Source organism: Acomys russatus, chromosome 4 (assembly GCF_903995435.1).
Source record: "Acomys russatus chromosome 4, mAcoRus1.1, whole genome shotgun sequence".
NCBI lineage: Eukaryota > Metazoa > Chordata > Mammalia > Rodentia > Muridae > Acomys > Acomys russatus.
In genome coordinates, this window is record NC_067140.1 from 47,974,032 (window position 1) to 47,987,827 (window position 13,796).

At 35.8% G+C, this 13,796-nt stretch overlaps 1 protein-coding gene and 1 pseudogene across 1 annotated transcript in view; one reads left to right on the forward strand and one right to left on the reverse strand.

Moving 5' to 3' along the window:
* The window catches only part of LOC127188412 (uncharacterized), a 123,696-nt gene that overhangs the window by 92,705 nt on the left and 17,195 nt on the right, over window positions 1–13,796 (reverse strand). Inside the window, 5 exon segments of the mRNA XM_051144878.1 lie at window positions 2,609–2,706; window positions 4,795–4,897; window positions 8,247–8,317; window positions 12,158–12,620; window positions 12,710–12,889. Of these exon segments, the coding sequence (XP_051000835.1) occupies window positions 2,609–2,706; window positions 4,795–4,897; window positions 8,247–8,317; window positions 12,158–12,620; window positions 12,710–12,889 (915 nt within the window).
* On the forward strand, window positions 11,980–12,880 carry LOC127187989 (60S ribosomal protein L5-like; annotated as a pseudogene).

Here is a 13,796-nt window from a genome sequence, read left to right on the forward strand (position 1 = left end):
GCGAGACAAGGAAGCCCAGGTCAGAGAAAGGGATCCAAAGGCAGGCAACAGAGTCAGCATCATCCCCGGCTCCAATTGTTAGGGGTCCTACATAAAAATCAAGTCTCACATTCTTCTACATATGTGTAGGGAGGGTAGGTCTGCCCATGCATGCTTCTTTGCTTGGTTGTTCAGTCCCTATGGCTCAGGTCTTCTTGTGTCCTTGACCCCTCTGTCTCCTTCAGTCCCTCCTCTCCCTCTTTTCACAAATTTCCCTGAGTTCTGCAAATATTTGTGCTATGAGTCTCTGCATCTTTGAATTCTGACATATTTTTATTTCCGAAGAGTCTGTGCCTACGTAAACTAAACGGTGAAGCCCAATAAAATATATTTGAGATAGCAGATTTACCCATGTGTATATTTAAATGAATAGACTTCAAAATTTCTAAATCTTGTTTTCATTCCAGAGAAACCAGGAGGTTTTTTTTTTTTTTTTTTTTTTTTTTTTTTTTTTTTTTTTTTTTTTACAAATAGTGATTTTAGAAAACCTAAGTATAAGTTAATTTGCTGAAATACAGTTCAAGTTACTTATTACTTAGGGGAAAGTGCAATGAAATATATTTAGGGTTCAAAGAAGATGGATTTCAATACTCATGACATTTTTAAAGTACAAACTTTGTAGCAGTTATTCTATATCAGATAGTTAAAAAATGGTAGCATAAGCTGACAGAATTCGGTGTAGTTTTTAGGATGTGTTTCAACAAATATATTCTAATATTAAGTAACACAGACAGGTTATTATCAATTCAGAAAGAGCTTTAAACACCCATAGCAAGAATTAATAAGGCTGCAATCATGTAGATACCTCTAATTAAATGTCTGTGCTACATCACGTTAAACTTGTAGTTTTAATTTTGCGTATAATATGGGAAACAATGGTTATATTTACATCTGTGTTTCTTTCTGTGTCTGGCAAATCCATGTTACTAAGCCTCAAATGGAGAATGTGTTTTCAATGTCCTCTTTTGCCATTTGTCATCCTGATAGAATTCTATATGTCTCTGTGTTGCATATATCTTTTCTGTATGACTTAGGAATCCAGTAAGTGATACAATGAGACGGTAGTGTATTTTAAAGCTGCAAGCAGTGCGCTGGGCAGAATCTAAACTACTACGAATCTACTAGTAAACTAAAGTAAACTACTCTAATCCTATGTCCTCATAACATACAGATATCTCAATAACTTGCCAATCTGAATCTCCTCTGGCAGCTTCTCTCCACCAACTGCCTCTTTCAAATGTCAACTGTCAACTCCCCTGCTCCTGGCTCCTCCCACCTCCTTTGGAAGTCTCACCTTCCACTTCCTGTCCTTCTGCCCAGTTGATTGGCTAAACAGTGCTTTATTGACAACTGCTGCATCCACTCAAGGCGTCCCTTCACATCTCTGTCTTTCTCCTTTAGTTTGGCACCTTCACATTATTCACACTCAAAAGCTTTGAGTGCAATTTTCCCACCTAATACCACCCTACCAGAAACATAAGCTCTCTTCTTATACAATATGCTATTATTTTGCTCTTAAAATCTAGCATATGCCCTCATCTGCCGTGTCCATTATTTTCATCACAACGTATGTTTAGTATTGAATATTAATATATATTAATGGTCAATAAACCACATTAAGACTTTTTCAAGCCGGGCATGGTGGCGCACGCCTTTAATCCCAGCACTCGGGAGGCAGAGGCAGGTGGATCTCTGAGTTCGAGGCCAGCCTGGTCTACAAAGAGAGTCCAGGACACCAAATCTAACACAGAGAGACCATGTCTCGAAAACAAACAAACAAACAAACAAACAACAACAAAAAAAAGACTTTTTCAACCAGGCTTAGATTTTCAATTGGAATTCTAGTAAAATCAGTCTTTTAAAAGTTGTCTACAAATTAGAAGCTCATATAAGACTGTCCATTTATATAGACATTGAGTGTCATGTCTAGTTCATACACTGTCATGCCAATAGAGTCTGTGGTGATATTTTTATTATGTTTGCTGATTTTCGTTATTTAAGTAAAACATGTTTGGAATTTTCTTTTTGGGGTGATAAAAAAAATTGCATTCTAAATGTTATTCCCCCTACAGAGGTGGGCTGTTTACATATCCTATTCTCTACCATAACCGATACACTGAGGACAACTAGAGAGACAAATTAAGAACTGAAACATCAACTTTTGTGACACTGATACATAATAGGTAGCACAAATTATGTGTCACCAGGAGTAAAGACTCTTTAGCTTGACTCCGCTTAGGGAAGAAACTGCTACACCATTCAAAATTTTAATTTCTAGTCATCAGTATTAAAATTTAACCTGCCTTTTAAAACATGTATGGAGATTATAGGAATGAACACAAAAATAAAGAAAATATGAAACCTCTAATGATAATGTTAAGCTTACTTTACTGTTCCTTTTAAAGAAAAAAGTTTCACAGCTTTCTAAAAGGAGACAAAAACTAAATACTAGATCATGATCTAACAATTATATAAGGAGATTTAAAAAATAAGACTTCATGTGGCCTATAGGATATCATTTGTCAATGAAAACAATCTTTATGAAAAGATTAAATATTAGTACTCATGCATCATGCTATGATTTTTCACCATTACCATGGGATTTTTGTTTTTCCTATGCTAATTTTACATCCGATTCTTGTGGTGAATCCATATAATTAGGTGAAGCTAGAAAAACAGAAGATGATACAAAATAGTCTTTATTAAGACAAATAGGCAAAAATAAATTAGAAAATATATATTCAGCCTTTTTTTTTTCCTATCATGACTTCCAAATTGAAATAGTATAAAAAGCCCTAACTATGCCAATAGAAGTGTAATCTGTTAATATCATTTTTATTCAGTCCAGGTATAGCCCAATGCTTTTGTTCATCAAAGTATTCTTATTTGGGCATACATGACATAATCCAAGGAAGCAGAACCAATATATTTGCCATGAAAGTGTGCAAAATTATGGCTGACAATGATGTTTATATTTAATTTTTGTAAACAGAGGGTATCTACATATGATCTAGGATGTCAGTCTTTTACTGACTTGAGGAAGAGAAGAAATGTGGAGATATTTCGCTCAATCCACTCAGTCATAATCCACTACAATTGACTCACTTTATAATCTTCCTATACATCGAATCCACTTTCCGTTATTGTATACAAAACATATATTATTCTTAATCTTTATTGTCTCTTCTTTGTCACCATTCTTTATTTACAATATTCTTCAAGTGAAAAAATAAATATACATATGTCATCTTTCTTGGTGATATGCCTTGTTGTCAGTTTTCAGAGACCAAATTTCTTGTCTTAGCATCATCCTGGGTTGTTTATGAATTTTCAAGGGACTTCCTTGGTCAACAACTTGACAGAATGTAGCCCAGTTCCAACACTTCAAATCCTGGCCTGTCTACAGGGAGATCCACAGAACTCATTGAACATAGAGAGGTTGAGCTTGTGTTCTCATTGAGATGTCACCCCTATGTTCTAGCTTTGACACAGGAAGGTTCTCTATAGGACACGGAAAGAGAAACTTGGACATCATCCCATCCACAAAACCATCTACCTACAATCTGTCCTGCTTCCAAGATGTGCTGGGGCAAGGATGTCCACAGGACTGGTGGAAGTAGCTTAGCAGTCTCTGGATAAACTTGAGACTCACTCTATCCATGGAAGCCCATGCCTTACTGTGCCTGAATACACAGGATTAGGAGACAGGATAAACCAAAGGGAAGTTTTCATTGCACTGGGTCTTCACATACTCACCAAGTCTCCAAATTCCATCTGTTTCTCTTCATACTCTCTCCCTCCATTCCTTTCTACCCCACACCCTTCTTTCCTACAACTCCCATCCCAACCTTTCCCGTTAAAACTCAAAAGTTAAAACTCAAAAAATCTATTGTAATGGTGATATACCTTATTCAACCATTATTTATATGTTATTATGCGAATTGTTTCCATAGTGAAGTGGTAAATCCATTCCTTACAAATTTAAACTGGTTTAATGCGTCATATATATTTTAGGGTTTCATCAAATACCACTTAGAAGAATACAGCTATCGTTCTAAAATCAACCCATGCTTCTGAACTCATCGATATCATGTCTGCATAAGAATCTGTTATGTTGATCCTACTGAGGATCCTAGTAATGGACAATATGGATTCTGCACTGTGAGTGAGACCTGGGATAGGAAAGAAAACAACTGCCATGCCCCACAAAAAAAATCAATGAAATGATATCTAATGATACTCTGTTGTATTCTGTAATACTCGGGGATCACTGCCTTTTCTATTCTTTATCTGATAGGCTTCTCCTAGGAGCAGATTCAAGCAGGTATTGAGACCCACAAGCAACTATTATGTAGAGAGAACATCTAATAGGAGGACCTCATGGAATCTCTTTCCTGGAGCTGGGGGAAACCATTGGAAAAAGAAAGGTTATAGGATTAGTAGATTGAGAATACCAGGAAAACCTGGTCTACTAAGTAAAGTAACCAGGGCTCATATAGACTCACAGAGACTAAATAGGCAATCACAGGGCCCACATAGGACACTATCAGGTCCTCTGTATATATGTAGTGACTGCTAACATGTTGTCTTTGTGGGACTCCTAACAGTGGGAGCATGTGTGTCTCTCAATCTTTCGCCTGCTCTTGGGACTCTTTTTCCTCCTCTCTGATTACCTTGGATAGCATTGCTTTGAAGGCTTTTGCCTTATCTTATTGTATCTTGTTTTGTCATGTTTGGTTTTTGTCTCTTAGTATTATTTCTCTTCTTTCTCTTTAGCAGTTACTGCATTCTCTTCACTTTTATCTCTAGTAGTGATTAAAGAGTCAATTTGCTTTAGTCAAACTTGCTTAAAGTTGTTTTATTAAAATTCGGATTAGTAATAGGTTGAATACAAGTTTCCTAATTACTTTCTCAGAAAACTGTTTTTAGTTAAAAATCAATTTCCTGAAAATAAATATGAAAATCCACACATTTTAATATCTTTTTATATACTTCTTAATTATATGTGTGGTTTTCACTGATGAAAATTTTTATTATATTTTCTGACAATGAAAGTCTAAAAGAGTCAAGTACATGAACAGGGAATAGCTGATGTGGTTGAAGAATTAACTTCATTTTATTTAACTGTTATTGGAATTCCTAATAATATTGGCATCAGGCTTGCACAGTGTGTACATGAATCAATGTAGGCAAAACCCCATACATATAAAAGTAAGTAAATAAATCTTAATGAATGAGACTTTTAAAAAAAGGGCTTTCAAAACCCTGCAAGCAGTAATAAGGAAGGAGACATGCAAACTAGTACAGCCACTTTGGAAATCTATCTGGCGCTATCTCAGAAAACTGGGAATAGGGCTTCCTCAAGACCCATCTATTCCACTCCTTGGAATATACCCAGAAGATGCTCCAGCACACAACAAGAACATTTGCTCAACCATGTTCATAGCAGCCTTATTCATAATAGCCAGATCATGGAAACAGCCTAAGTGTCCCTCAGTAGAAGAATTGATAAAGAAACTGTGGTACATATACACTATGGAATACTACTCAGCTATCAAAAACAAGGAATTCCCAAAATTTGTGGACAAATGGATTGAACTAGAAATGATCATAATGAGTGAATTAACCCAGAAGCAGAAAGAGTCAAATGGTATATACTCACTTATATCTATCTGCACACTAGCCCAAGGGGCATGTCCCATGAAAGTCTTCACTTACCAGGAAACTGGAACAGAGGCGAGGACATCCTATTGGGACTCTAGATGAGAGAAACATGGGAGAATGGCAAAGTAGAAGGATCCAGAGGGTCCTAGAAACCTACAAGAAGAACATTATGATAGTGAGATTTGGGTCCAGGGGTCCAGCTCAAACTATAGCACTAGCCAAGGACAATATATACAATAAACTTCAAACCCTTACCCAAATCTAGCCAATGGACAGGACATTCTCCACAGCTGAGTGGAGAGTGGGGTCTAACTTTCACATGAACTCTGATGCCCCATATTTGACCACATCCCCCGGATGGGGAAACCTGGTGGCACTCAGAGGAAGGATAGCAGGCTACCAAGAAGAGACTTGATACCCTATGAGCATATACAAGGGAAGGAAGTCCCCCTCAGTCACAGTCATAGGGGAGGGAAGTAAGGGGAAAATGGGAGGGAAGGAGGAATGGGAGGATACAAGGGATAGGATAAACATTGAGTTGTAATATGAATAAATTAATAAAAAAGATTTAAAAAAATATTTTTAATATTTTCAAAATTTTTAACATAATTATTGTCAAATTCACAGAAGAATTAAAATGACCATGATAGAGGTATTTTGTATAGATTCATAGTTACTGGATGAAACAAATGTTACTATTTGAATGATGAGCACTTGTGATCCATTAGGCCACTTAATCCATGTGGTCATATGCTAAACTCTCTTCTGGTTGCATCTTTCTAGAATTGGAAGCTTAATAATCACACTCAAGGTGATCTTTCCTGTAGTTGCACATTAACTACATGACCCACCATCACTGTCTAACTATGTCTGTGTTCTCACATGAAGAAATGATAGTGTTTGCTGATTATTGGTGTTTTTTCTTTTATTTTCAGACATACTTACTCTTGTATTTAGGAATTAGTAACCTACTGTTTCTTGGTGTTCAAAAAATAGAAATCACTCAACTTTAAAACAATTAAAAGTTCTACTGTATTTATTCAAGTTTTAACTGCAATATTCTAATAGCATATGGCTTTCACTATAACCTACCATATTAGAATTCCATGTTTCTTTAGGTATTTGTGGACATTTTCTGTGCTTTCTTCAGTTTGGACACATTCCAGTGGTGAATAACATCAGAATGGGCAGTTTTTAAAATGTCCATGCTGAAATAAGAATAAGGATATATTTTTCGGTAGCAAAGCACCAAAAACATCATGAGGCATATCATTCCCTTCACAGACTGTTATGTTCAATATAATCCTTATCCTCTCTGATATTAAGAAATAAGACAGCTTAACTCTTGGCAACACACAACCTATCTCAGGGAAAATGATGAGCATCTAAAAAAGTCCTTATGGAGATGGCTTCAAATGCGGCAAACCAGCCACTGGGCAAAATGTCCTTGTTTCTGACACAGACAGAATTCTGCCTAAAAGTGGGTAAGGTTGGAAGCAAATAGAGTCAATGGCCAAACTCTGCCAAGACAGGGTAAACAAGTCCTCATAGTCCCTGCTTCACCAATATAATGGGTTGCTGACAGATGTAAAGAGCCAGAAGGCTGAGGAAGAGGCTCGAACATTATAAAGAGTTTTGGGTGACTGTCTAGGCAACCAATTGTCTCTGTCATTTTCTCATATTGGAACCTGCTATCTTGAACTTCCTGCTTATTAAGGTAATTAATTTTATTCCTTTTTAAGTCTCTGATGGGGTTGAAGACCAAATAGTTTAGTTTTACTATTAAGCTTAGTTGTTTAGGGGCTAAGTTGTCTTTCAGACTAGCTAGAGATTTTTAGGTAGATAGAGATAAGATTGATAGATATTGACTTACCTTCAGAATTTTAGACTCACCAAGATAGAAAAGATGTTTTCTTCAAGGTTGCCAAATACAAATAGGGAAAATACTATGAATGTTACATTTATATAATTCCTAATTATTTTGTGTTCCTTCTTGCTTTATGCAATTTATATAAACCTGCAATAATATAAATGTATATGTAAAAGTAAAAATTTAAAAAAAAACAGCAAAATAGACAATAGAGATAACAGCAGACCAAAAATACAAAACCAAATTCTTAATCATGATGCTATTGACTGGTTGTGGGAACTCATAATTAAAAATTAAGAGTCAATTAAACAGATGAATATTTAACATGAATAAAAATTCAGATGTGATTACTGTGTATAATTTCATCATTTTCATCAGAAATCTCCAATTTAACCATGCTTTCATTATGTAAAGGTAGTAAATTTATAAAAAAAATGGAATATAAAAATGATTGATAAAATTTGAGATATGTAGAGAAGACATTTGGCTGTCAGTTACTATAGATGTAAGAAATCATTCTGAATTGCATAACTAATTTAAAAGGTTTTAAATTTACATATAAAAATCACCATTTACTGATTCATAAAGGTGTTCTAAATGTAACCACATTTTGCCTGTTGTCTCTTAACAACAAATAAAAAAGGTATTATAGGAAATGTTTAAATGTATGTACAAAGCACTAGTTGTTATCGCTGCTATCTTACCTTTTTTGTTCATCTTCTGATGCTAGTTCGACAGCTTGTTCTGTTAAGATCCACACATGAAGTTAAAGCAAACAAGGAAAATACTTAGATTGATGAGTGATTTTATGACATAGTTATAATAATATTTTTAATTTAATTGCAGTATAACAAACTAGGAAAATAAATTTAGTGTTATAGATTTCAGTTATGCTTTATTTTTAATTGGATATTTACAGGCAGAAATCTAAATGTCTGTCAACAGCACTTGATGCATCAGGTAAAGCATCAGTAGAGGATGCCATGTTTACAGTGTACAAGGTTCGAGATTCATGTATACTTGTTCTTTGAAAATATATGTACTCAACACCAGAACGACACTGCAATGTAGATGTAATCAAGTACAGTCATTCTCAACTCTGTTCATTTTCCACAAATCCAACATCTCCAGCATCTAGTAATTTTCTCATCCAGGTATTTTTAATTTTATACAGCTCATTCTATGAGTACCTTGTTCTTTCATCCAATGTGTTTTCAATATGCTTTTTAATGTTTAAAGTCTTTTTGTTGAATTTATTTGTGTGTACATGGACACTATGTTATGTGTGGAGGCCAGAGAGTAACTCATAGGAATTGATGTTCTTCATGCCCCTTTTGGGGCTACAGATTCAAACTCAGGTCATCAGCCTGGATGGCAAACTCCTTGTCATGTTTAGCCATCTCAATGGAACACTTTCAAATACAAGAGTCATTTTTTTTTGCAGTGAGTTTCTCTTTCTGTGTCTGAATGGCCTCAGATGATTTTTTCAGGTCCATACAATTGCTTGCAAACTTCATGATGTCATTATTTTTAACAGCTGAGTAATACACCATTGTGTAAATGCGTAAAATTCTCTTTATTAATTCTTTGGTTGAGAGACATCTAGGTTGTTTCCAGTTCATGACAATTTACAAACTAAACCGCTATGAACATTGTAGAGCAAGTTACCCTTGTGGTATGGTAGACTGTCCTTCAGTTATATGCTGAGGAGTGATATACATGGGTATGGAGGTAAACTGATTCCTAATTTTCTGAATAATTGTCATAATTATTTTTCGACAAATAAGCCAAATTCACGCATTGGAAAAATGAAAGCAAAGACCCTTGCACTACAATGTTCATAGCAACTACACCTCATGATGGTGAAGATGTGGAGCAAGGGGAACACTCCTCTATCAGTAGTGGAAGTGAAAACATCTATAGCCACTTTAATCTCCTATATTTATATAGATTTTATACACATTCTTATTTCATCCTTCCATACAGACAAATGAGGTTTTTAAACCATAAAGGCAGGAGAGGTTGTCAGTTTCCAGCACATTATCAGTTGGCTTACAACTATATATCTCCAAGGGATCCAATTCACATGCCCGCTTTTCTAGGTACTGCACACACAGATGAACACATATATGCATAAATAAAAATGGTTCTTAATAAAAAAAAACATGGAGAGATTGAATTTTTGTGTGGTTTTAAAAATAGCATGAAAATATTAGCTATGATATGCAACCATTTTTGTAATGAAGAAAGTATATCCAAAGAGTATAGCAATGCTTAGAAGAAGAGAAGATGATTTGTATTGACTATTTGACCTATGCCAGGCATTTATAGGCACATTTTCTTGCCGATTAATATGAGAATTAAAAAGTGACTGTATGTTGCTTACTCTGCTCTGCTGATGACAAATGAGGAACAAATGAGGTTCAAATGAGGAACACATGTGATAAACTTTTTCTTGTTCTGATGCAGAAGATCTCATCGTTGAACACCATTGCTCCATCCTCATAGCTACCTTATCTAGATGTCAACCCAGCGCCCACTCTAAGTGGCATCATGACTTCAGCATCACCAGTTCTGTATTTTCCTATCAATTTCCTGAGTACACTTGGGTTTGCTACTGAATTTTCTCTACTTTTAAGTCTCAATACTCCTTAACTTTAATTCTTAGTGTCTGTTCAGCACAATGTTCATTCCCATGGCATATTTTCAAATGTTTAAATATTTAAAGACTCTTTTCCTAACACACAAATACCAATTAGAGTGTTTATTCTGAATTAATCACACAAATAGAAATATATTTGCTATTGTGCATCTATTTGAACTGTTTTCAATAAATCCTGTCTTAATATATTTAATATAAATTAAAGAGATTATAATTCTCATTTGTCTCATTCCAATGAATATTAGTTGGGTTGTTTTTCTTTAATTACTTTTCTTTTTTGAAATCTGGTGCTCAACTTGATTTCATATTTTTCTTTCTTCATTTGCGGCTCACAGACCCTGACCTAGTACTAATGATGTTTACTCTGGTTCTACATTTTCCTGAAAAATATCCTCACAGACAAATCCAAACAAATACCCCCCAAGTAGAATTGACAACAAAAGCAACCACTGCCATTCATGGCTCTCAGAAACCAAAAGGCCAGTTATGGAATGAAGATTGGCTTTAAGAGATATTGCTTTTCATAATATGTAACCATATATTTGAGATGACTGAAAATCCCAGTCCTTTACCATGAACCAGAATAGCAAGATACTCTGGAAGGTGCAACAGTGGCATTTTTGTCCTGCGAATAACCAACAGCTACCTTCTTGGACTTCAGGCCTGCTCAATAGGAGGTAATACATAGCTGGTACTGTAAAAACTTTCAACTAGCTATGATTGGTAGGAAATTGATACCCAAAGGAGAACCTACTGATGCCACTTGCTTAAACGAGCATAGTCTCTAACTGTATCTAATGTTTATTCTTAAACCCACAGAGAGGTGTAGCTCTCACTCTCATCAGATTGAAGCGAAAACTGCAAGTGGTCACATATAAAGAACAACTGCTCATTTGGTTCTCAACTCCAATTATTACATTTAGCACAAAAAATTCTAGATTTAATTCTCAGGGAACATTGTGGAAGTATTGTAATAGAGGACTAGGATATTGACAGCGAGATAGAATGTTTTGAAAAAAGAAAAATAAGAAATGAAAACTAAAAAGAAGACAGGAAATGAAGATAGTGAGGACATGTCGGTCTAATAGGAACCCAGGAAGGAGTAGAAAATATCTTATGTTATTATAAATAAGTAAATAAAATAAATTTGGAATCATGTAACCTAAAATATATTTTCTTGTTGCCTGTCCTATGCAGTTAAGCAAAATACAGCAGTATTCAACATAACAAATGAACTATCTTCAAACCAGTGGTTGGTTGTCTTCACTGTCACTTGGCAGAGTTTCTTTAGGAGATTCAACTTCCAAATCTGAGTCTGTTGATTGTGGAGAATTTTATATGTAATACAATATTGTATTAAAATATATGCACAAATATTATGAATAAAAATAATGTCTTTTTCAATCAATTTAAAATTAAAAACCATATTGGAAGGCATAGACATAGAGTGACCATTTATCTTATTTTATGGGTCAGCATCTTGCTTTGGTAATTGTCTAGTCAGTACCTCCTGAGAAAAGTTAATTTCCAGCTGGAAAGTATGTGAGATGATAGGAGCTGCTGTGACTTCCAGCTCATCCAAAGCAGTTTTGAAAATGATGGCTTGTAGAAGTATAATAAGCTTACTTTGTACATCTTTAAATTTAGAGATGGCAAATATGGTTAAGAAACAGTAAATAATCCCCACCCCCACCCCTTAGTGCGGCCGGGCCTGCAGGTCTGCATGGAGCCGTGGTTGCGGGGTTGTGTATTCCACAGGATGGGGTTCTTGAAAGTTGTGAAGAATAAGGCCTACTTTAAGAGGTACCAAGTGAGATCCCGAAGGCGGCGAGAGGGTAAAACTACTACGCCCGGAAACGACTAGTGATCCAAGACAAAAATAAGTACAACACACCCAAGTACAGGATGATAGTCCGAGTGACCAACAGAGACATCATCTGCCAGATTGCGTACGCCCGTATAGAAGGGGACATGATAGTCTGCGCAGCGTATACACATGAACTGCCAAAGTATGGTGTGAAAGTTGGCCTGACAAATTATGCTGCAGCCTACTGCCCTGGCCTGCTGCTGGCCCGCAGGCTTCTCCATAGGTTTGGCATGGACAAGATCTACGAAGGCCAGGTGCAGGTGGCGGGAGACGAGTACAATGTGGAAAGCATTGACGGTCAGCCTGGTGCCTTCATTTGCTATCTGGATGCACGTCTTGCCCGAACTACAACTGGCAACAAAGTTTTTGGGGCCCTGAAGGGAGCTGTGGATGGAGGCTTGTCTTTCCCTCATAGTACCAAACAATTCCCCGGTTATGACTCTGAAAGCAAGGAGTTCAATGCAGAAGTGCATCAGAAGCACATCATGGGTCAGAACGTTGCAGACTACATGCGATACCTAATGGAGGAAGATGAAGATGCATACAAGAAACAGTTCTCTCAGTACATAAAAACAACATCACTCCAGACATGATGGAGGAGATGTACAAGAAAGCTCATGCTGCTATCCAAGAGAATCCGATCTATGAGAAGAAGCCCAAGAGCGAAGTGAAGAAGAGGTGGAACCGTCCTAAAATGTCCCTTGCCCAGAAGAAAGATCGGGTTGCTCAGAAGAAAGCGAGCTTCCTCAGAGCTCAGGGGCGGGCTGCTGAGAGCTAAAGCAGTTTTCTATGAAGAGTTTTTTCTTTTACATAAAGACAATAAACTTATTGGCCAAGAAAAAGAAAAAAGAAAAAAAGAAAGAAAGAAAGAAACAGTAAAAAGAAACATTGATGCTGAAACTCAGAAACAGTAAATAGAAACATTGATGTTGAAACTCACATAAATATTTATCATGCTTCTTTGTTCCTTCTGAGGAAGGTACATGACAACATTGACCTTTCCCATATTTATTTTGTAACATGATCAATATGATAGGAAAAAACTTAAATATTTGGAAGAATGCAAGCGTCTCAAGCATTTTGTTCAAAATTAATTATACTATAAAATTTACCTATATTGAAATTATGAAACTTAGTCAATTTTTCTGCTTCATTGAGAATGGGCTATTTTTCCTTGATGGAAGACTGGGTTGATTTAAAAACAAGACTTTAAAATTTTGTATGTCATAGATAATACGTAATTGAAAGTTAAAAATAAACATATAGAAATAGTTGCCTTCAAGGCAGGATAGATCCGAACTTGAGCTAAAAAGCAAAAGAGAATAAAATCAGTACAGTGTAAATAGAATACCAGTCATATACTCATGGTAAGTTCAGAAGTAATTTAATTATTGTTTGTAATGTTGCAAATCATTTGCACACAAAAGAAATGAATCTTTATTGTTTATCAACACTGTTAATTTATATTGGCATAATGTCTTACTAGAAAAGATTTTTAAATATGTTTTCTTAATTTATTTCTATTACATCTCAATTGTTAGCCCATCCCTTGTATCCCCCCATTCCTCCCTCCCTCCCATTTTCCCCTTACTTCCATCCCCTATGACTGTGACTGAGGGGGACCTCCTCCCCCTGTATATGATCATAGGGTATCAAGTTTCTTCTTGATAGCCTGCTATCCTTCCTCTGAGTGC